General features: G+C 50.4%; 1 protein-coding gene across 7 annotated transcripts in view; it reads left to right on the forward strand.

Moving 5' to 3' along the window:
• Positions 1 to 23,312, forward strand: part of NFIX (nuclear factor I X) — a 96,043-nt gene that overhangs the window by 18,142 nt on the left and 54,589 nt on the right. For 2 of the 7 annotated variants that reach the window (XM_036239719.1, XM_036239715.1), the window contains exon 2: positions 9,478 to 10,009. In XM_036239719.1, coding sequence (XP_036095612.1) covers positions 9,592 to 10,009 — 418 coding nt within the window. In that variant the 5' untranslated portion in view covers positions 9,478 to 9,591. Of the gene's footprint in view, positions 1 to 1,303; positions 1,370 to 8,452; positions 8,510 to 9,453; positions 10,010 to 14,737; positions 14,884 to 23,312 lie in introns of those variants that run through there. The other 5 variants (XM_036239722.1, XM_036239717.1, XM_036239721.1 and 2 more) reach the window with 4 other exon arrangements.

Below are 23,312 nucleotides of genomic sequence, written 5' to 3' on the forward strand. Positions count from 1 at the left end.
CCGGCCCCAGGACCCCCTCACTCTCTTGGTCCCCTTCTCGCTGCTGCCTTCGCCTTCCTCTCCATGCAAGGCTTTTCTGGACCAGGTTGAGGGCAGCCCGACATGATGGGTTCTTATTCGGTAACCCCTGACTCTGCAGAGCTCTGTTTCCCCCATGACCCACATATACTGAAGTCCCCCAGTTGTGCCCACTCACTCCCCTCTGCCATCACTTGTGGCCCTTTGGTTTTCAGTTCCGTGGTCCCTGTTTGTCCCTCCCCCTGCACATGCCCTGCAAATCTGCCAACCCTGCTGCACGGTTGGTTCCCCTGTTGATGGGATCAGAGTTGGGCAGACACAGAGAGAGGCAGAGAAACCCCTCTGCAGCAGTGAGGAGGCCAGGGGCTTCTTTTTTCTACTCCTTTTTGTGGTCACATGAGTAGTGCACCATGCTCTATAACACATGTGTGTACTTAGGTGCTCAAATTTGACACTACTGGTGCAGGCAAGAGCTATTTGTAAGCCATACATATTGTGAGAATTCTAGCTTAAAAACTCAAGGCCCACTCAGCATACTGAAAATATTCTTTTTCTTAACCTGGGTGGGGTTACACAGGTGTGTTCACTTTGTGAAAATGCATCATGCGGCAGATTTAGAACTGTGCACTCTTCCTTATACGGGCCACACTTCAGTTAAAAAGTTCATTTTTAAAAAGGGGGAAAGCCCAGCCTCAAAAGTAAAGGCTGTGCTTTATAAAATAATAATAATAATAATTTGAATAAGAATGTCCTCCAGCTTGCTTTGCTCAGGCCTCCCTGCCAAGGGATGGTGGAAGGGCTTGTAAAAATTAGTGGGCTGATAATAAAGCTCGCACGCGTATGGCCCACGAGGCTTCCTGACCCGTCCACGTGTGCCGAGTGCCTGGAGACTGGCTGCACACTAAGGTCTAGCTGTAGGATTTTAACATCTCAGGACCAAAGGATAAAAAGTGGTAAGAAGGAAATTTCTTGCCAATTACATTTTGCTGTCAACATCTGGAAAGCAAAATTGCAGCTGTTCTCCTGTCCCCTCCCATTACCACCTCTTCTTTTTTTCTGCACACTTAAATTTTTTGTATGCATGCCATCCATACCTCGGTTTTCTGCACTGTTAAAACATTTTCACGGCTCTGCTCAAATCGAGTTGTTGCGTTTGGGCTTTAAATGTATATATATGTATCTTATAGTCTGACTATAATTTTTGTAGCAATTTATTTGAACAGGCCTGAAATCAATTGATGATCCCCTCCTTTTTCTTTCCCCTTTCTTGGCCTTCCCAACACAGCAGTTCAGGCCAGAAGCTGGGGGAGGACGCTTGCTGCTGCTACCCTTGCCTCTGCTCCTCCCGCAGGTACTGACAGCTTCGCCCTCCGCGGCCCTTCTGCGGTGTTTTTGTTTTCCCTTCGCCCCCCAAAAATATTTGAACCAAAAAGCCTCTTTTTTTTTCCTCCACCCACAGCAAACTGAAAGGGCTAGTGAACCGTGATTCAACAGAGCGAGGGCGCCTCTTTTCTTCCTTAGCATTAATTAACTCAAGTTCGTTAGGACGTTGGGTCTGTCGCCCACAGTTTTCTCTTGTGTGTGCTGAATCGGGTCATAGAGGGAGACTTCCCGTGCAAACAGTTTGTGTTGGAGCTGGAGGACATAGAGGGGGAGAGAGGGAGAGAAAGGAAGGGAGCCGGGAGCAACGGATTGTGGCAGAGAGGTAGGCACCGTCCTGAGCACCCTGGTGCCAGCTTCCACAGGGGCTAGACACCAGGGGAATGAGGATTCTCCGGTTTCCTTGGCAGTGATCCTGATAATAAAAAATAGTTGTGGGAGCAATACATTTTGAGGGATTGAAAAATATCTTCCTTCCAACTTTTAAAATTGTACATTTTGGGGAAGCCATTTACTCAGACAGAGCCCGCCCAGCTCCCCTGAACCCTGGAGCTGTGAAAACCCGGCTCTGTACCCTGGGCTCCAGGCACTGCTTATCGCTGAAGCGACTGCAGGAAAGAGCCTCTCTCTGGGCCAAGAGCACCGGAGTGCAGACCAGGAGATGGCACGGGGGCCAAGAGAAACTCCTTTCTCACCCAGGCCTTCTCTCCTGTGGCATGGGGAATAGACCCAGCAAAGCAAAGGGGTGTCATAGCAGATCCTGGCGGAGCTCTGGCAAGGGCCTAGGAAGGTCGCAGGAGGAATCTCAGAGATGCAGGACTTTAGTGGGGGGAGGGAGCCGAACACCTTCCTAGGATAACCCCCAAGCCTTTTCTGAGGTCGGCAGTTGGTCCTGGGATTTTTCAACATTTTGCCTTTTGCTCTGGCCTTCTTTCTTGCCCTGCAGATATTTACACAGTGTGCTGGCCACAGACCTCATCTTCATGTGCTGGTCTCCCCTTCCTGGGCCTTTGGTCAGTTTTTTAGTTTTCTTCAGAGAAACTTGTGAAGCTAGACTGTGGGGTTCTTGCTTCTTTCTCAGCCCTTGGCCACCGTGGACTGTCTTTCCAGGCTGAAGATGTGGGTGAGGCTCAGGCTCTGCACTGCCCTTGCCCCTGGCAGCCCTTGGCTGTCATCTGTCTTGTGTGTTCTTAGCTCTGTGGAGGTTCCCATCCCCGTGTAGCTACCGTCCCCCCCCCCCCCCCCCCCGCCCCCAGGAGAGGGCTCTGGCCTTCCCAGCTTTTACTTCTATTTGGTGACACAAGGAAGTTTCAAGCTAAATAATGAATTAAAGACTAGGGTTTTTGTTTCCTATTCCCTGTAGAGGATGAAAGTAAACAATTTCCAGTTGCACTAGAGAGAATAGATTGTCTCCCCCAGTCCCCCTGTTCCTACCCTATTTCATTCGGTGCCAGGAGGGTGAGGGGAGATGTGCCTGGAGTAGTGTAGTGTTTAGAGCCAGAACGAGGCTGCCTGTTGGCCAGATCCCAGACCACCGCTCCCGGTTTGTAGTCAGGAGGAGAAAAGGAAGGGAAAAGGGGGGGCCGGTTTTATAGGAGAGGAGTGTGCAGCCTGGTTCTGAGGCAGCCCCTGTCTTAGACCCAGCACGGGGGTGTGGGGCAAAGCCATTCAGCCGGCGTGAGGACTCTGAAAAAACCGTGCTGGGGCTGCCTTTCCTGAGCAGAGAAAAACAGGTCCAAGGCAGCCAAAAACCCGCTTTGTCCAAATTTTCCGAGCCTCCTCGTAGTGTGCATTTCTGGTTTCCATGCCTGGCTTTTCTAGACTCGTGGATGATTTTACTGTGGCTGAGGAGCCCCTTCCAGCCTGCCCCCTAGAGAGGGGAGGCCCCACCCACCTCCAGGACCAGCAATACTGGCCCCTTCCTTTTTCTGCCTACGGTTTCTCGCTCCATCTCTGCTCCAGAGTCTGGCCACTGCCTTCTTGTGTCCCTTCTGCTGTGGAACAAGATGAGAGATCTCAGAGATACGAAGTCTAAGTCAGCTTGTTTGGTTCGGGGCCACAGCTGAATTATAAAATGCCAGGAATTGGGCAGGCTAATCGGGGCTCTATTTGTGGCCTTTTAAAATTTCCTGCGTCCTTTTTTCACCCAGGCTGCCGATACGCGGTAGTAAAATGGATACTGAAATATCTGGCAATTTCTATGTAGGCTTTGTCAGTTATTTGCACCAACTGTATATAGTTATCCAAATTAGCATGGATATATATATAATTAGCATGTGTCCAGGGTCTAAAAAAATAAATCTAGGACTTAAAGCAATCAGGATGTGGATAAATAGGAATTTTTTTTTAAAGATAAAGAGACCTCCAAGCAGTGGTCCTGTATTTAAAGACATAACTTCTTGTGCTTCTAGATGTCTCATTATCAGCAGCGGCTATGGGCCGGTGAAGGAGCCTGTCTCAGACTGGAAAAATTATTTTGTTTCCTCTAAGACTTTCGAATATTGTATATGTGAGTGAGGTTCTGGGTGTAGTTTTCTGTTTTCCCTTAAATAATCCATAAGGCCTCATTTGTTTTGTGGAGTTTTGGAAAACCACATGTTTCACTTTCTTGAGACAGAAGCAGTCATTTTCCTCAGCTAGTTTTTTTTTTTCCCTTGTCCCAGAGCTCTTGTCTTTCCTCCTCGCTCACTCGCTCGCTCGCTCGCTCGCTCGCTCGCTCCACTTCTTCCTTCTCTCTCTTTGAAGTTTTGGGCCCAGCTTTGCTTTTCCTCTCTAGGCTTGGTTTCCTTCTCTGTCTTTCTCCCTCTCCTTAGTCCTCTTTTTCGGTGGCCTGCTCAGTCCTTTCCTTTGGGGGGCACATTTTTCCTAGTGATGGCTGAAACCAGTGTGGGTATTTTAGACATGTTTCAGTGAAAACGGTTGCTGTTTCTTTTTTAAAAATCAAATTCTATATGCTTGTCAATAACAAGAGAGGCCTTTCTCTTACAAAGGCAGAAAAATTGCTTTCCGCAAACGAACGCCCATGTGAATTTTTAACGTCTTATCTCTGGCTTCTCGCTTTTTCTTTTAAATGGGGAAAATACCCCCCCAGTTTCCCTGCTTTTTCTTTATATTTTTCCTTTGCCATCTTTAATTTTCTTTTTTGCTCACTACTCTCACCAGCATCACTGGCTTCCTTTCCCCTCGGTTTTTGGTGGTTTTCTCTCACTCCATTTCTCCTTCCCCTCTCCTCCATCAAGGCCTGGCTATCCGCTTGCTCCCTCCATCCCCTGAACCCTTGAGAAACCTCGAATCATCTGAAGGTTTTTTTTTTGTCTTGGCTCTGGTCAGGGTACTGAGAGTCTGAGTTCTGAGTAGGGGGGAAGGGGGCTGCAGGAGGAGAGAAGAGAAGGAGTGTGGGTCTGGGACAGGTAATCTTCCAACAGGAACCTCCACTCTCTTAACAAAAGGGGGACAGTTCCCTTTTGTCTGGCGCACCTGAGGGGCGTGTCCAGGGCCCAAAGCAGCCTCTAGTGGCATGCAGGAGAGGGGGGCTGTAGGGGCTGGGGTCAGGGGGAGAGGGGTGTGTGCCAAGTGTTTCTAATGGAACCTGAGTGTGATTCTTCTTCTCTGTGTGCCCACGGGAGAGAGAGGGAGACCTACTGCCCTCCTCTCCAAGCATTCAGAACACCCTGGCTGCTCTTCCACGCTGGGGAACGGGGTGAGGGAAGCACACTGCCTGGGAATCCTCTCTGCCCACCTTTAAGGTTAAGGACACTGGCAGAAGGACAATTGATGATTGTTCTCCCTCCATGTTATTTCTCTGGGAAGGGCCCACTGCTCCTCCTGTTAAGGGAGCATTGAGGGGGTGCAGTGGGCTTTGTGTGGGTCCCTGAGGCTCCATTGAGACACTCCACTGGCCCTCCTGAGTTACTTCTATGTCCAGTCTCTCCAACCTTTGACCCCTCCCTCCATCCAGGAGTGAATCATTGATCTCCTCCCAGTTCCCTAACTATGTAAATCCTTCCATCTGCCATCTCCCCACTACCTACCAGATTCAGAATCAACCATGTTCAGTGTGCCTCTTCCACCCAGCACTGTGGTCTGTGAGACTGAACATGCCAGAATTCTCCAGGAGGCTCACGTTGGCCATTTTCTGTTTAGTGTCTAATATTTAGTGTAAATCAAAATACCAAAGAAACACCCTGTGCCAAACATAAAATCACTTGTAGTTTCTACCATCTCATCTTGACTTTAGAAAGTAAGATTGCTTCTCTCAAGGTGGAGAGTATCTTATGTCACTCAGCTAACATCTTTGGCTAATTGGACCAAAGCTGGTTATTAACACGATGTTAATTATTGAATGCCAACCCACAAGGCCTGTCCACAGTGACACCTGCCTCCTGCTCTCTCACCTCTTACTGTCAGTCGGGATCAGCCGCTGAGCTCATATCATACCATTCAGGGCCCAGACGCGGGGCAGCACCTTTCCCATTGTCAGGGTTCAGCACCAGCCCAGGGGCTGCATGTTTGTTTTGCCACACCCCCAGCACTCTTCTGGGAACCTTTCCTCAGAGCATAAAGGCCACTGAGCACAGGGTTTCAGATGGGGAAGAAAGGGGCACGAGTGAGCAGAGACCTTATTTTCCGTTGCCAGCTGAGCGCTGAGCCTCACCTTGGGAGAAGGCAGCTGTAAGAATGGTTTAGAGCAGGGTCAGTCTCTCCCTCTGTGTTCTCCTTGTCTGCTCTGCCTTTTTTAAATAACTATTTCCTCCTTAGGGCTTTTGGAAGGCCTAAGGCATGGCTGCTCAATAGCGCCTCCCAGAGAGAGCCTTGTGGAACACTGGGCCTTCAATTCCCTCCCCATTTCCCTCCCCAGTTCTGACTTTCCTTCCTGCATGGAAGGAAAGCCCAGGAATGAGAGCTCCTGTTCTCTGTGACTCAGTTTCCCTAAGGTTGTCTCACTTTTCCTGATGGAGCCCTTTCCCTTTTTGTTCTGTTGTTTCCTCTCTTATCTTTCTTCCTGTCGTGTAGGTTTCTTATTTTATGCTCTTTCACCTTGCTTCCTATGATTCGGGCCCTTTAGCGTGAACTGAATCGGAGGACAGGTGACTGTTCCCCTCCTCCAACCAAGAAACACTAAGCATGGGTCAAGAGGAGGGGACAGAGCTGGAAAAGCAAAGAATTATGCATCTGGGTAGTGGGGGGAAGTGTCAGTAGGAAATCAGTGACTGTTGGGAAGTAGTGTCCATCCTCCTGTCTTTGTCACTTCTCAGGGGTTGGCTGTTGTGTTTGTGGCTGCACGGAGTGCTTGTCATCAGAGTGCTGTGACAGGAGGCTATTTTCATAAACTGTTGCAGTTTCTCCAGCCGAGCTGCATTGCGTTGGCATCCCTAGTCACCATTACTGAAGCTTGTGTGGCTGGGTGTGGGCCCAGGGAGGCAGTGAGCTTGCTGGGGGCTGGGGAGGGGGGCTGCAGGGGGCTGCCTGGTCTGGGACTGCTCCTGAGAGCAGCAGCCCCAGGACGAAAGGGTGGCCCTGGGTGGCTGCATCCTGGGCGCCAGGACCCTGCCCTGGAAGTGCTGCTGGCATCCACACTTTCTGAGCTCTCTTTCTTCTTCTCTTTCTATTCATAGCGCCGCTCGTGTGTATGGCCAGGGAGGAAAACTTCCACTCGCCCCTGTGCTCTCCATAAATAAAAAAAGAAATAGAACCAGAAAAAGAGAGTATGTGGGGCTGAGAGAAAGAGACTGAAACCAAACACAGAGAGAAGGCGCAGCTGCTTTCCCCAAGGCCTTCTGGGGCTCCTGCCCGCCCGCCAGCCTGCCCAGAGTCAAGCCTTTATTTATTTATTTTTCTGGCTTAAAAAAAAAAAGAAAAAAATTCCTAGTCTTCCTTGATCCTAGCCCCCACCATACCCCACCCCCTCCAAATTTGCTGGGTGGCTGCTGCCAAATGGACCCGAGTGGGAGCCTGGAATGAAAAATTCATAACTGCTGGACTTTGCTTGTTCATTAGACGTGAACTTGTCGATTGGGCAAATTGTTTTTGGTCTCCAACTGCCGGGGGCTCTCCCCACCCTCCCAGCTTGCTCAGTTCCCTCCTCCCCTTGGACACAGCCATTGGCTGCTCGAGGATGTCTCATTGCCAAATAGGTGGATCCTTCTCTCTCTCTCTCTCTCTCTCTCTCTCTCTCTCTCTCTCTTCTCCCCCCCCCCTTTTACTGGCTTTGGCAAGAGCAAATGGATGGGGATTGAGCATGAAAGGGGAGAGAGAGAGGGAGTTAGAGAGAGAGAAAGAGAAAAGAAAAAAAAAAAATCCCAAACCCAACCGACACACACACACACACACACACACACACACACAGCCCCATCCCATCTCCATCCTCCCTTGCTCTCCCTCTCTCTCTTCTTCCCTCCCTCACTCCCTCTCTTTTGCTGGCGTCTGCCAGCGACGGTCTGCAGCCGGTCCCAACTCGTCCCCTTCCCCGGGAATCTGCGAGCCTCCCCCTTTGCCTGCGATCAGGCTCAGAGGCAGAGGAAGGCAGCTCCAAGTTTACACCCTGTGCGGCTGCCAAAGCCGAAAGCCTTTTTCTTCAGCTGCTGCTTTTCCCTCTCCTGGTTTTTGGTTTTGTTTTGTTTTGCACGGGGGTGGGGTAGGGTGTGTTATGGGCTGGGAGGGGGGGCTCTTGGGAGGTAGGTTTTGATTTTTAAATTTTGCATATTTTTCTTTTCTTTCTTTTTAAAACTGGAAGGGGATGCACAAGGGGTGAAATTGAAAAAAAAATTTTTTTTGTTGGCTTTTGTTTACCTGCTGTGTGTGGCAACCGGCTTGCTCCCTCTCTCTGCTTGCTATCCCTGACCTTTCTTTCTTTTTGCTCCTTTTCAAAAAAAAAAATATTAATTTCCCCCTTCTGTGCAATGGAGCGTGGGGGGGAGGGGGAAGGGTTTGAGAATCCACCCAAGCCCGGCCCCTATTCCCCAGAACACCAATAATAACCCCCTTTAAAACATTTACCTTCCTCCCCTGCTCCTCCTCCTCCCCCTCCCCCACCCGCCCCCAACTCACAACTCTGTTGAGTCCAGAAGCTCAGAATCGGGCGTTGGGCTTTGCCGGGTGCTTCAGATCAATGGTAATTATTTAATTTTTTACAGTTTTATTTTTGTAAACAGAAATCAATTATTATTTAAACTTCAAACAAGCAAACAAGCAAAAAAAAAAGAAAAAAAACAAAAAGCGAGAGCCCGGCCCTGTGTCACCTGACTCAGTGGGAAAGAGGGTGAAGGGGTCAGTAAGGGACGGGGTGCAGGACGCCCCACGTAGCTTTTAACCCTAATGTGGCCGAGACAACCACCTTATTTGTGCTAACAAGAAGTGTTTTGTTCCTTATTACTGTGATTAACATTAGTATCGGTGTCGATAACAAAGCTGGAATCACATATTTAGGATTTATATCTGATTTTCAAAAATGTTGGGGTTAATGTTCCAATTGGAGCAGGAGAAAAGAGAATGAAAACAAGCTGGGGAGGGGGAAGCCAAATCCGTTTCCTCACTCGCTCGCTGGTGGATGTCATGTTCTCTCTTCTTGGGGTTGGCCCAAAACTGACTGGTGTTGGGGCTTGAGGCGGCACCCACACGCCCCGAGTGTGCGTCCACGGGCGTCCGTGTAGACCGGACACCGCGTCGGGACGAGCTGACACGAGTTGGAGGCTGCGATAGAACATGGAGATGTCATGGGCGCGACAGAGCCTGGCGGGGATACCAGCAGCGTGTGTGTGTGGACCGCAACGTTGTCTGTGCGCGCGTGTGTGTGAGTGAGGGGGAGAGAGAGAGAATAGGTGTGTGCTCAGACTCCGGGTGCCTCTGTCTGGCTGTGGAGGCTGAGATGGGAGCAAGCGGCTGGCTAGGCTGGTGGTGCCTCCAGACCACACTTTCGTAGAACAATCGCAAGAGGAAATTGTCGTGGGTGGGAGGAGGAGGAGAAGGGGATTTCTTCTGTGTCCCCTTCTAACGCTCTTCTCTTTTCTCTTTGCCCCTCACCCCGTCTTCCCCTCCTCCCGTCCTCCCTCGCCCCGCATGCTCCCGGCTTGCCGCCTGCAGGATGAGTTCCACCCGTTCATCGAGGCGCTGCTGCCTCACGTCCGCGCCTTCTCCTACACCTGGTTCAACCTGCAGGCGCGGAAGCGCAAGTACTTCAAGAAGCACGAGAAACGGATGTCGAAGGACGAGGAGCGAGCGGTGAAGGACGAGCTGCTGGGCGAGAAGCCCGAGATCAAGCAGAAGTGGGCATCCCGGCTGCTAGCCAAGCTGCGCAAAGACATCCGGCCCGAGTTCCGAGAGGACTTTGTGCTGACCATCACAGGCAAGAAGCCCCCCTGCTGCGTGCTCTCCAACCCGGACCAGAAGGGCAAGATACGGCGGATTGACTGCCTGCGCCAGGCCGACAAGGTGTGGCGGCTGGACCTGGTCATGGTGATTTTGTTTAAGGGGATCCCCCTGGAAAGTACTGATGGGGAGCGGCTCTACAAGTCGCCCCAGTGCTCGAACCCCGGCCTGTGCGTCCAGCCACATCACATTGGAGTCACAATCAAAGAACTGGATCTTTATCTGGCTTACTTTGTCCACACTCCGGGTAGGTCACTCTCAGCACCCCCAACCCCCCCCCCCATTTTATTTTACTTGCTGGCATTTGTCCTGTTTATTGTTCCTCTTCTGTCCAAATGATACACCCACTGGACCTACCCAGGACACCCGTCCTGCGGAGGCCTGCAGCATGTTTGACGTTCACTTTCCTTCTTCTGTTTCCCTCCACCCTCTCTATTTTTCCTCCTTGGCTCCCTTGCCATGTTCCCGATTTTCGATTTTCGTGCATCTCCATCTTTGGAGGACTCATCTTACCCAAAAGACATTGCAGGTCTTAGGACGGGGACCATGATGTCCTAGAATTACCCACAATGGTGAGAGTTTGTGATGAACAACACCATCACCACCAAAAAAAAAAAAAAAAATCCACACATTGCTCTGATTTTAAATGAGTCAGAAGAAGTATTGGGAGGCAGGTGCTAGCTTTCCTGCCACTTCCCCTCAAGTTCTGGGGGAAAACCGGACTTGGCACAGGCCGGGTGGGCAGCAGTTTGGTGGAGAAAGGAGCGTGTAAAACCCCCGGATATGAGACAGAATGAATACAGAAGTGGAGAGAAGGCAGAGGCAAGCAGATTCTGGGGCCCAGATGCCCAGGCAGTAGTTCTTTTGGCTCGGGTTTGGCTGTCGGAGAGTAAGAAAGTCATTTGATTTCATAGAGAGTGAAAAGGAGCATGAGATTTTTTTATGCTCTTCCTTTTGGCTGAAGTGGCCAGACCCCAGGATGGATGCCCACAGACTCCGTACCTCTGCTGGAGGGCAGAAAGGCTCTGGGGCACAGGCATGTTAGGGAGAATGGAAGATGTTTCAAAGAAGCAAACAGTAAAAAAACAAAACAAAACAAAAAAACTGTAAATTTTCCATTTCTTTTTGTGTTCCAAGTAGTTTCAGTTCTCTTTGCCTTTCCAATTTTACTCTGTATTTTGGGTCTGGGTGGTTCAGTTTTCCTCCTCTGTTCCTCCCTCCCCGCTACCCTTTCCCTTTTTATAATTTCTTTCCGCTTTTGTTTTCTTACAAATTGAAACAGAGATGGCTGGTTAATTTTTAGCCTCCACTCAGCTACGCCCAATTTACTGCCGCCTTTGAAACCTAAATGGGCGGCACTCTGTGATTAAGCAAGGCAGAAGTGTGTTTACATTATGCCCAACCAACTTGTAATGAGAGGGCTACCAAACCTTTCTGTGTGTGTGTGTTTTCCTTTCCACCATTCCAGTATTTTTTCCCCTTGTTTTCCTTCTTTCTCTCTTTATGCGAATGTAAGAGAATGTGGCTTAACTTTAACTAGTGAATGTTCTTTCCTCGCAAGCAAGTATGTGTGTGTGTGCCTTCATTCACACACAAAAAAAGCAACTTACTTTTCTGCTGTGGTCACCCTCCTTGCCTGTTTGGGAAGTTGGGAGGACTGTATGATTTAATCCAGAAATGAAATTTTGGGGAGCTTTCAGCGGTGTCAAGAATGTAACCTCGACTGAGAGTTTATATATTGGAGAACTGTGGGGAGGAAAAGGTGGTATCTGAGGCCTTTCTTCTTACTCATTTTCTCTTGTTCTGAGAGATGGCTTTGGTAGTTGGTCGGAGACAGCGGAACCCCCCACCCCCACCCCTGTGGATCTTTCTATGCCTGTCTCTATGTGACTACATGAATCCTCATGAAGAATGATCGACTGCCAGTCTTCCTCCTTGTTCGTCCTTTTTCTTTCTGAAGAGGAGACTAAAGAAAAATTTTAAAAGTTACCTCCTCATTCTCTGTCTACACAGCAAGTCAGAATGGGGCAGGCGTATGCCTAGTGGTGTTGAAGGTGGCTTGAGGAAGGCTTGGAGCCTCAAGCTTGTTTCTGTCAGGTAACTCCTCCATGAGGGGATTATCTATCTTTTGATTTTAGAACTAGGACCTCTAAGGCGAAATCAATATTCATCTTCCTCCGGAGCTGCCCCCCCCCGCCCCCCACATCCCTGGAGCCGAGCTGTTTTCCTGGCCTCTTATTGTAGACCAACTTCTTGACTCTTGTCACCATGGATGGGGCGCTGAGGTAGGATGAAATCTGTGTGAGGAAAGAGACTGTTTCCTAGCCAACCTCCTTTCTCCTGAACTGACCAGGCAGATGTCAGGAGAAGAGAGGTGCTACCACCTGCCCCCAGCTGTATGAGTTAATTTGCCCAGGAATAGGAGTGAATTCATGCTGCCCCATCACATGCAGCCATGACCACCTCTGTCCTGGCTGAGTTCCTTGACAAAAGCTGAGTGAAGAACGAAGAACATTTTTTAAATAATTTGTCTATAATTCAGGTCCCTGAACTCCAGAGAATTTCACCGAAGGTTTTTCTTGCTGAAATTGCTTTAATTCAAGTGTGCCTTACTGAAAGATGGGGGTGAGTTGGTGCAGCATGGGCCACCATTGGGCCTTGGGGCGGTGTGAGGCAGGCACGACTTCTACAAGTCACCTCAGTTTGCTAGAAAATGTCTTCTGGCTGAGCCTGCAATGGCATCGGTGTGACAGCACGGCCTCCTTTATGCTCACATGGCAGGTATGCTCCTTCCTCCCAGTGCAAACTGGGGGAATGGGCGGGGTGGCAAGGGCTCGGGCAAGGGTTACTTTGGACTGTAAAAGAAGTGTTTTCTTTCCTTAAAACTGGGCTGAAGAACCTGATCTGGGCTGAGCTGATGGTGCCGGGTTTGATGACAAGCCAACTTGACATGGTGGAAAGCGTGGGGGGGTGGCTTCGCCTCTAAGTACCATTGTCACTGTGGCTTTCTTGAGCCCTTGTTCTGCCTCGCACGAAGCTTCAAGAGATGGCATGGTTGAGAGAAAATAAAGGATGCAAGTGTGATGTCAGGAGCTCTGCTCCCAGAATACGGGGTCCAAAAGGCTGTGAGTGTGTTGTGGCCTCCATGAAGGCAGCCCTCCTTTTGGGAAAGAATCTTGCCGTTTGTCTACCCCATTTAGGAAGGGAGGTTGAGGCAGAGCAGGGTCAGAGAGCACTGCCGTGGGAGGAGGAGGTGGTGCATTTCTGGTGACATCCTTCCATCCAAAGGGGGTGTCCCAGGATAGGTGGCCAGAGGTGGAGATGAGTGTGGGGCCAGGGGTCCTCTGCCCGTGGTTGGAAAGGCGGCTGAGTTGGTCTGCAAGTACTGGTAGCCTATCTCCAAAGCTTCTTCAGGGCTCTGAAAGTAAATCGGCATCTTCAGACCTTTCCTAACCAAGGCCTTAACCTAGGAAAGAAAAACAATCTGAAAGTAATAAAATGCTTTACTGAATGGAAATGTCAGCTTTTCCCCATCAGATCCTTCCAACAGGCCCGCAGTGGATGCCCGCGAAGTCCAGGTATTCGGGTGGTGGCTCCTTTCTTCATCTCAGCTTTTTCATTACAGAGAAATTCACACATAGAAGGAACCCACACCACCAGTGCCAACAGTCATCGACTTATGGCCAGTCTCTATTTATCCATACCCCCCACAACCCACCCGCGCTGGGTTGTTTAGAAGAAAATCCAGGCGTTGTAGCTTTTCTGTAAATATTTCTGTATGCGTCTCTAAAGATATGAAATCTTGAAAAACATAACCACTATACCACTATCACACCTAAAAATAATCAGTAATTTCTTTAGTGTGGTCAGATAGTCAGTGTTCACTTTTCCCTAATTATCTCCCTAATTTTGTTTGTTCATCTGGATCAGGATCCAAATCAAGTCTATGAATTGCAATGGGTTGATCCATCTTTCAAGACTCATAATCTCTAGGTGATCCTCCTCCTCCTCTTTCTCCTTTCTCTTGGTTTCTTTTCTAGCAGTTTTTGGGTTGTTGTGAAAGGAGCGAGGCCCTTTGTCTGTATGTAGGGTTTCCTGGACTCTGCAGGCTCTGATTGCCCGAGTCAGTCAGTGCACTGCTATGAACGGAGATTCTGTCTCTCTCACCTCCAGGCCTTACCTATGGAAAGAAATGGATTAGCACCTGAGGATTTGTCTAAGTGATCTTTTGCAAGTGCAGGGTTGTCCTTCTCAGGTGTAATAATATCTCCCTGGTTTTTGCGCTCTGCTTTGGGGCTTGGGACTTTGCAGGAAGGCACGGGTTTGGGGGACTGAGGGAGGGCTCCTGGACTTCTTCCTTCCTTGGTAGTGGAGACCATCACTTGGCCACATCAGCTGTGCCAAGATATATGGCTGGCCAGAGATTCTCCCCCAAGCCTTTGCTGGACACCCAGACCGTCTGGTGGCACTAGTGTAGATTCACAGGGAAGGGCCACAGGAGTACCACCTGCCCTCTGGGGGCGGGGGCGTACTAATCCCTGCGATGGCTACTGTGCCACCTCACCCTCTTTTTTCAAGGCTCTGAAATGCCACTGGTCTGCATTTTTGAGGCAGCGCCATCTGGTGCCAGGGCCAGCAAAGACTGCAGGGCCCCGGAATCAGATTCATAAAGTGAGCAAGATTTATGGAGTATCTTTTAACCCCTTAGAACATCCTGGAAAGTGATGTCACTATTGTTCAGCTTTGGTTGTAAAATTCTTCAGTTCGTCTGACTCTGAGGAGGCAACATAGCAGGCAAGGAGTACATTACCGCTGCAATGACTGTTATGGTATCACCAGCTCAAGGCTGTCTTCCTCTTACCTTTACCTGTAGGACTTATTTATTCTTTGTCTCAAGGGACAACCCAGATGTAACATGGCAGCCTTTCAAATGCTTAAGGCAGCTCTCATGTTTCCTTTTTACCTCTCTCCCCAGGAAGCTGTTCCTTCTCCAGACTAAACTTGCCATTTTCTCATGCCTCCCTTGCCTCTTTGGTCACCTGGATGTCTTCTTAAACTGGAGCGTTCTGTATTGAACACAGCAACTGCAAGCGTGATCAGATCTCATGGAAGCTGCTATAAGGTGTGCAGGGCCTTCCATCTCCGTAATTTGAGGGACCCAGTGTAAAATGAAAATGTGGGGCTCCTACTTCAAAATTGCTATATGACAATGGTTAGAGCATTACACCAGGCATGGGCCTGTGCAGCTGCCTGGGTCACACACCTGTGAAGCTGGCCTAAGCTGCCTTTGTTCTGTTAATGTGACATAGGATGCCTGGCCCTGAGTAGTGTGGAAGGGTGATGGGGCTCAGGATGACCTCAGGGGGGTCTGACCCCAAAGAGGAGATCAGAAATGCCCAGGCCCTGTTCTTGACCTTGGTCTTGTTGTGGAACTTTCTTGACCATCTGCTTTCCCTTTACCCATTGCCTGTCTGCCACCCAACCTGGCTGCACTGTGCAGGAGGTCTTGGTGGAGTGCTCATTCTGCTGGCTGACTTGGAAGCCGTAGCATGAGGAAGAAAAGAACCACCCTTGTCTGAGCTTGAGCCAGCGAAGTGTTGGCTATGAATAAGCCGGAGGGGACCTGTGAGCCCAAGCATGGTTACCAGCTGTGCTCCACTATCCACCCAGAGAAAAAGGGGCCACTCTGCAGCAGGGGGGCTGTGGTTCAGATGTGCAGAAGGACTTCCTGAGCATTTGATTTACTTTTTGGCACTGCCAAAGGATGGTCGAATTTCCTTTATTCATAAAATATGCACCTGATGAACCTACTATGAGCAGAGCCCTTCTAAGAATGAGAGACTCTTGCATGTGGCTGGCAGGGTTTGGGTGAAGGCCTTGTGATGACTTCTATGAGGCGCCATCTTGCAGGCACGATGGTACATTGATCCATGCTGGAGGGGAGGGAAGACCCGGCAGAGTTTCATCAGGGGCAGCTCCCAGTGGGCTGTGAAGAGGGAGGCAGGGCCCATCTGGGCAACCTTCTAGTGTTGCAAAGACCTGGGGTGCTGAGGAAGGGTGAGCCAGAAGGGCAGAGGGTTGTGCTGCGGTCTCCCTCTGTTCTGGTGTCCCACAGCAGCTGGGGAGAGAGGGCACAGCCGAACATCCCCCATTCTGCCCAGGGAAGAAGGTGGCTCCCTCCCACCCCTTTTTCTCTTTGCCCCATCAGTCCCACCACCCCCCTGTCTCAGGAGCTGCCACGCTTCAGTTATTTTATCCTTCAGTGTCCGATTCAAAAGTCCTTTCAAAGGCCCCAGCAGTGTCAGTGCGGTGCTCACACAAAAGGCCTCTTTGATTTCTTGTTTGTTTTCATTTGCCAATGGAGGGGGAGGGGGCAGGAGAGAAAGAGCTTCTGGGTTTTAAAATTTTTATTTGGGTTGCTTCATTCTCAGAGGGGTCGGTTGCCTAGAACTCCTTTCTGAGTTGGGGGCTTGGAGGCAAGCGGTGGCCTTCTGGGGAGAGGGCTGGAGTGGGAAGTGGGGGTTACCCTGGCAAGCGCAAGGAGGAGGTGCAAGTCAGGGTGGTTAGGATATAGTCATTGATTCACCTTCATACGTTGTGTGCTGGGCCGGAGGGCGGGGAGGGTCAGGTTGGAGTTCTGCTGCTTGGGTAGGGAGAGGTTTGAATTGCCTGGCACCAAAGGACATTCCCCTAGCAGAGGCCTGGTCACAGCTATAGGATTGGAGTAGTCCTGAACCTTGTTTGAGCTGTTTTCTCTTTATCAGTCCGGAATTTGTCGTTTCTCTCTTGGTCAGATGGAAGAGGGGGGACATCCTTCTAGCATGGACATGCCTCTGAAAGTTGTAGTGCCTTGAAATACAGACTGGGGCTCCCCACTTTCCGTCAGGGAATGACGTGGAGGAGTGAGAGCTCGACCCAGCAGTTGGGCATCCTGTCCTTCCAGCCCTGCTCTCTCGTCCTGTGCCTCCTGTTCCTCCATGATGACCAGTTTCAGCGTGGGTGTATCTCCCAGAGGACCCAGCTGATGGCTAGTGGAAGACTTTGAGGACAGGCCACTACTGCCCAGGCCCTGACAAGCAGGGAACTAAGGCTGCAAGGAGGCCAAGAGCCACGCTGCCCGTGGTTTGGGACTAGAAATACCTACACTAGTGCCTGTCAGGTGTGTACTTCAAGCACATGTGGGTGTGCCCTGACATACCAGTAAGAAGATTGTCATGCTCGTGTGGAGGCCTGATTGCAGGGGCTCGGGAAGGGAGCGCTGGAGAGCGAGGCTTGGGCAGGTGGTCACGCACGTCAACAACAGGGAAGTGTGCCCACTGGGTGAGGGGGGCTCCGCAGGGCCTGGTTGGCAGACGGGAGGAGGAGGCTGGGGGGCTGAGAGATAGATAAATATAGCTGATGGCATTTCTGATGATAGGTTTTTCTTGGCACCGAGGGCACCATGGAAAATAGCACGACAAGCGCCTGGCCCCACAGGCCGCTGACGCCATTTTAAGCATGTTTGAGCTGAAGGGTTGTTGGCATTATCGGAGGGTCCCAGCAGGCAGAGGGAGGTTTGGCTGGACTGGGCCTCACCACCCTGGGTGCCTGGGTTCCTTACTTTGCCCGTATGGATATCTAATGTCTGATTTTCTGGCCCTCTGGGTTTTTTTTCTTTAATATTTTGGATTTGTCCTTTGTGAGCCTGTCTCCCAAGTGACTTGTCCCCCCCCACCAGCCAACATGGTCTGTCTATTGGTGGGGGGTGTTCTAATATCACTTTTGATGTTTTAATGATGATCTGGCATGTCGCTGCCTCAGGGTCGTTGTTGCTGTTATTTGGGTACATCCAATAACTTAAGGGGTACTCATTTGTCCAGGCTCCCAACAGCTCTTTGTTCCCTGTCAAAGGAGGAGGGGGCACACCCTTGGTCTCCTTCTCCTGCTTTAATTCTAACTTTTCATTAAAGGCCCAGTATGATGGAGGCACCATGCTGAGTCCTGTCCGTGTGTGACCCACCCAGATTCTCACACCAATTCTAATTCAAACCCGTGCTCCCCGCTGCGTGTGTGTGTGCTCAGGTGGCACACACAGGGGTCTCTGTGTGCAGTGAGAAGTTGGTGAACCAGACCCAGGGCACCTGGGAGGCTTCCGGAAGATGACCTGCTTGAACCACACTTTGAAAGACGGGAAGAATTAGCTCGTTTTTGTTAGCTGGCTGAGCCTTTTCAGCCTGCTGCGAGCTGGGTCCCTCTTCACAATGGTTGAGTAATATAGGCAGGGCAGGTTTCATTATTCCCCACTGTACAGAGAAGGGAACCCAGGTACACAGATGTCTAGGCACTCGGGTCACACCATGAATTTCTGGCAGAAGGACTCCATGGGCCTTGCCGCCTTTTTTTTATATACCCCTAGCGGGAACCGAACCCGAGACTCTCTGGTCTGCAGGCCGACGCTCCAACCGCTGAGCCAAACTGGCCAGGGCGGGCCTTGCCGCTTTTGAACTTCACTGGGATTGCTGGCCATGATGGAGTCTCAGAGGAGAAAGCCGGTGGGTCCCCAGGGTCTGTGTTGCTTCCTAGGAGCTGTGATGGAGTGGCTGAGCCCAGCCTGGGACTCAGCTCAAGGGCTCCTCCAGCTGGCTGAGCAGTTGGGGTAGACAGAGAGAGGACACCCGGCCTGTCCTTTTTGTTTTTGTTAACCCTCATCTGAGGATTTTTTTTTTATCCTCACCCGAGGACATTTTTGCATTTATCCTGAGATGGGGGGGGGGGGGGAGAAAGAAACATCGACATGAGAGGGAGATATCGACTGGCTGCCACCCACACAACCCCAACCGGGGCCAGGGACAAGCCTCAACCGAGGTACGTGCCCCCAGCGGGAACCGAACCGGGACTCTTCGGTCCGCGGGCCAACGCCTCTTACCTCTGAGCCAAACCGGCCAGCGCTCTGAGGATATTTTTAAATAGAGTGGAAGGGGGGGGGAGAGGGAGAGAGAGAAACATTGATGTGAGAGAGACACATCGATTGGTTGCCTCCCAGAGGACCCCTACCGCGGCCAGGAATTGAACTTGAGACCCTTTGGTCCGCAGGCCGAAGCTCTAAACGCTGAGCCAAACTGGCCAGGGCTTGGCCTGTCTTTGATGGTGGCTTTCCTCCCCACCACCAGCGCCCTGCTTCCCACTTGAGAGGCAGCATAATACCATAGACAGAGCAGGTCAGCTGAAAGCCCTCCTGGCTGCGGCCAGCTCAGCTTCTTGGTCTCATCCCTGGAGTATGGGGATGGGCAGGTAGAGTGGTTCACAACCTTCCTAATGCTGGGACCCTTTAATACGGTTCCTCATGTTGTGGTGACCCCCAACCATAAAATTATTTTTGTTGTTACTTTATAACTGTAATTTTGCTACTGTTATGTCTTAGGCAACCCCTGTGAAAGAGTTGTTCGACCCCCAAAGGGGTCGCCACCCACAGGTTGAGAACCGCTGCAGTGTGCAGGAAGTCCAGGTGTGGGGCCAGGCCTAGCTGGAACCTGGGATCCCTGACCCTTGCTCTGTCATACCCTTTTCCTGGGAGTCTTCTTGGAATTGTGGTTTGAAATAAAAATGCATGTAATTATCCTAATTAACCAGCTGCTTCTCCCCATAGACTCTCACCCTTACCCCTTTCTTAAAGTTTGCAGACTTTGGGGTTGTGTGCATAAAAACTCTCCCAGTGTGCCAAGGGGCTGGGCTGTGGAGAGGCTGGCTTGTGGCTAGAGATTTTCCGGTCTCTGTGGCTAATAAGACAGGGATTTAACCTCTTAACCATTGATAGCAGCTCCCATAGAGCAGGGTTTCCCAATCATGGCACTGTTGATTTAGGGGCCAGATCATGCTGTGTCATGGGGACTGTCTTGTGCATTTCAGGATGATTAACAACATTTCTGGTCTTGACCCACGAAATGCCAGTTGCAACCCTCCACTCCAGGTGTGATAACCAAAGTATCTCCAGACATTTTCAAATGTCCCTGTTGACAGAATTGCCCTGGCTGAGAACCTCTGGCCTGGAAGAAACAGGGATTCAGGCAGAATGTTGCCCATGTTCATCTCTTGCCTCTCCTCAAGTTTAGAACCTCGTTTACCTTTTTTCACATGACAACAGAACCTCAGCGCTCCGGCTGTTCCTTTGCATGTCCTGTACTGTTCCCTTTCTGGGCATCAGGACCCTAAGCTGAAGCCACTGGGGGCTCCTCTCCCACCTCAGGAATTATAAGCCTCCTCTGAGTCTTCTACTGAACATTCCTCCTGCTGTCTTGCATTGTGGTCTTTGTGTGCCAGGGCGGCTCATCTGGGGACTGGAACAGGGAATCTGCTACTCAGCGGACTCAGGCCTGTTTGTCAAGGCTGTGACCTTATCAAGCCCATCAGACTCCAAAGAGTAGCAGGCATTTGTTTCTGCATGGGATTCAGAGACCGAAAGTATCACCTGAGCCTCAGCAGTTCTCTTTTAAAATTATGTATTTTTAAAAAATTACTGTAGTAAAACACACTCTTTGTAAAAAAGTCAAACAATAGAGAAATGTGAGACAGGCAGGCTCTCCAAACCACCCTCCTGCACCAGAGAGAAACTTAACTTCCCTAATCTGTGTAAATTATTTGTGTGTGTGTGTAAATTCTTCTAATATTTTTCATCAATTCATATATCCAACAACTTAAATATAAAGATATCTATTTTAAGAGCAGATGCTGTTTGGACTAATTGAATTGGCTCCATCCAGTGCCACTGTGGTCTTAACTTTTCCTCTGTCCATTCCACCTGTGTCCCCATCACCCCAGGGGCAGAGCCAATGTTCCTGTCCTCTTTTCTGTTGTTCCTTCCTGGGAGCAAAGTGACTAGCAAAGTGTGTGCTGGTGTCTGAGTGGCCAGGATCCTGCTCTGAGGCATTCCTGCTGGCAGAGTAATGGTGTTACTCGGGCAGTAGAAGTCAGGGCTCAAGCCTCAACCACTACTGAGACTCCACCAAAAGCTGGGCCACCAAGGCATGGGAGTGGGGAGGTGCTGAGGGAAGAAGGGGCTGCTGAGAAGTGGCCTGCCTGGCTTCACCAGGCTTGACCCTGACCCCTCGTCTCTGAAGCTGGTATCCCAGCGATTTCCATAGTGCCAACCCTCCACCAACTGGCCTGCCATCACAAGGCTCTTCTAGACCCTACAGGCTTCCTTCCAGGGGTGGTTGCTGCTTGTTTTCTTTCTTAAAATGGGGGTAAAGTGTCCCTCAGCTCCCAGGATTTGTCTCATCATAATCTTTGTGTTGGGCTTAAAGATATGGCAGAGAGAAGAGTGTTCTCCATAGGCCAGGGGCAGGCACAAGACAGGGAGAAGGAAGCTGGAGAGAGCTTTGCAGCTGGGTTTGCTAGTCTAGGGGAGGCTACAGATGACAGGTGGGACTAGGGTGACACCTGGTGACTCTTCTGGACTGGGTGTAGTGTGAGGAGAGATCAGGAGATCCCTGGAGGCGGCCTGCAGGAAGCCAACTGAGTGCAGCCCTTGGAGAGTGTGTCCTTATTATGCCTACAGATTATATCCCCATTAGTGCATAATTATTATATAATGGGCATTATTGCATAATGGCAGTTATATAACACGTGGCCCAGATTATAGGAGAGGGGGGTGTAATAAGTGTATATCCTCTGGCTATAAATAGCCACTGGCCCTACATTGGATCTGTGGTCACACCAGAGCCACCTTATAAATACCCAGTGCTGGGCTATAAATTTCTGAGTGATGACGTAGGCAGGCATGGTACCTAGTTAGGGGGTAGTAGGAGGGAGGGGCAGCCTCACCGGGCGACATGACATCATTGTTTCCATAGTAACAAGAATGCTCCCTGGGGGACCAAGTGATGAGAGGCCTTTAAAGGGAGGAGGCATATGGATAGAAAGCTGGGTGGGAAGTGCTGAGCCTGGGCTGAGTAGGGTGGGGTCCCCTGGGCGGAGAGGGGGAGGGTGAGACAGGCCATCTACTCTTAGGTGTTCAACCAGAGCCAGGGCAGGAAATTCCATTTTCTTTCATCTCCTCTCTCAAGGGTCTTAGATCCCCTCCCCATGTGTAGCAGGTCCTGTGAGACTCAGCTCTGTGTCAGGGAGAACAGGGGAGCCAAATGGTCTCTCTCTGCCCTTTCTTCTTCCAGGTGACCTCTTCATGGCTCTGGGACCACTTGCCGAAGGGGAGTTGAATGTGGGCAAACCAAAGCTCTGCACTCCGGTCATGTCCTCCCCAGGGCGGAGCCACTTCCCCTACCAGAGGTTTTAGGTCAATTTCAGCCTTAGTAATATAAGAAATATGTGAGCAATTTGGCGAGCGTCTGAGAGAGCCTCGTGGAAGTCATGGCACTGGGAAATGGCACCCGAGGGGAAGGAGGAGACAAGAATAATATTTTGGCCGCAGAAGAAGTTATGGGGTGAGGTGTAATATTTGTCAGTGTATGAGAGGTAGTTTCATATAGGGTGGTAAAACTACTCCTGATCCCTGAGGGTAGAGGAGGAAATGAGGTTTGTTTGCAGGTGAAGTTAGTTGGGAAGGAGGGAGGGTGGGTGACCAGTTTGTCCCGTTTTGCCCAGGAGTTTCCTGGTTTCAGCACTGAAATTCTCTCCTCAGTCTGGAAACCCCTCTGTCTCCTGCAGATTCTGGAACAGCAGTTTTCAAACAGGAGCTATTTGCCCCCAGGGAACATTTGGCACTGTCCCTAGACACTTTTGGTTGTCGCAACCGGGGGAGGGTGCTGTTGGCATCTAGTGAGTAGAGGCCAATGCACAGGACAGTCCCTCCACAGGAATTATCTGACCCCAAACATCACTAGTGCCTTGGAGGGAGAGGAAGTAGAACTGCATGTGTCTCCTCAAGACGGCCATGCCCCAGCCCTGTTAGTGGAGACTGCCCTGGCCTGTCTCTGAATTTCTTGCTGCTCTTTTTTCCATGCTTTGATTGGTTGTAGATAGGGTTCCGGGGCTGAGGGACCTTCTCTAGGGAATCATGAGGCTTCTGAGAGGGTTTTCCTCCTTCTCAAAACTGCGAAACCTTTTTTTTTTTTTTTAAATCCTGACCTGGATATTTTTCCATTTATCTTCAGATAGAGTGGGAGGGGGAGAGAGAGAGAGAGAGAGAGAGAGAAATATTGATATGAGAGAGACACACCGACCAGTTGCCTCCCACACAACCCCGACTAGAGCTGGGGATCGAACCACAACTAAGGTACGTGCTCTTGATCAGAATCAAACCCGTGACTCTTTGATCCACAGGCCAACGTTCTAACTGCTGAGCCAAATGGGCCAGGGCTTGGAAGCCTTTTAGACCTAAGACAGTGCTGAGCGTATGCCCTGCTAGGTAGTGTGGCACTGATATGGATTTTTGCCTGTTATCTTAACAAAATAATAATGAAAAAATCATTAAACAGCAATCCCTTATGGCCTACCAGATAGTTTCCAAGAGACAAGACCTACCCATTTCCCTACCTTTCAAGCCAGCGTTTCCTGCATAGTGAGCAGGCCACTTCGGCCACTGGGCCCATGGGGCCTCTGAATGTACCAGTCCAGGG

Source organism: Molossus molossus, unplaced genomic scaffold, assembly GCF_014108415.1.
Source record: "Molossus molossus isolate mMolMol1 unplaced genomic scaffold, mMolMol1.p scaffold_m16_p_4, whole genome shotgun sequence".
Classification (NCBI taxonomy): domain Eukaryota; kingdom Metazoa; phylum Chordata; class Mammalia; order Chiroptera; family Molossidae; genus Molossus; species Molossus molossus.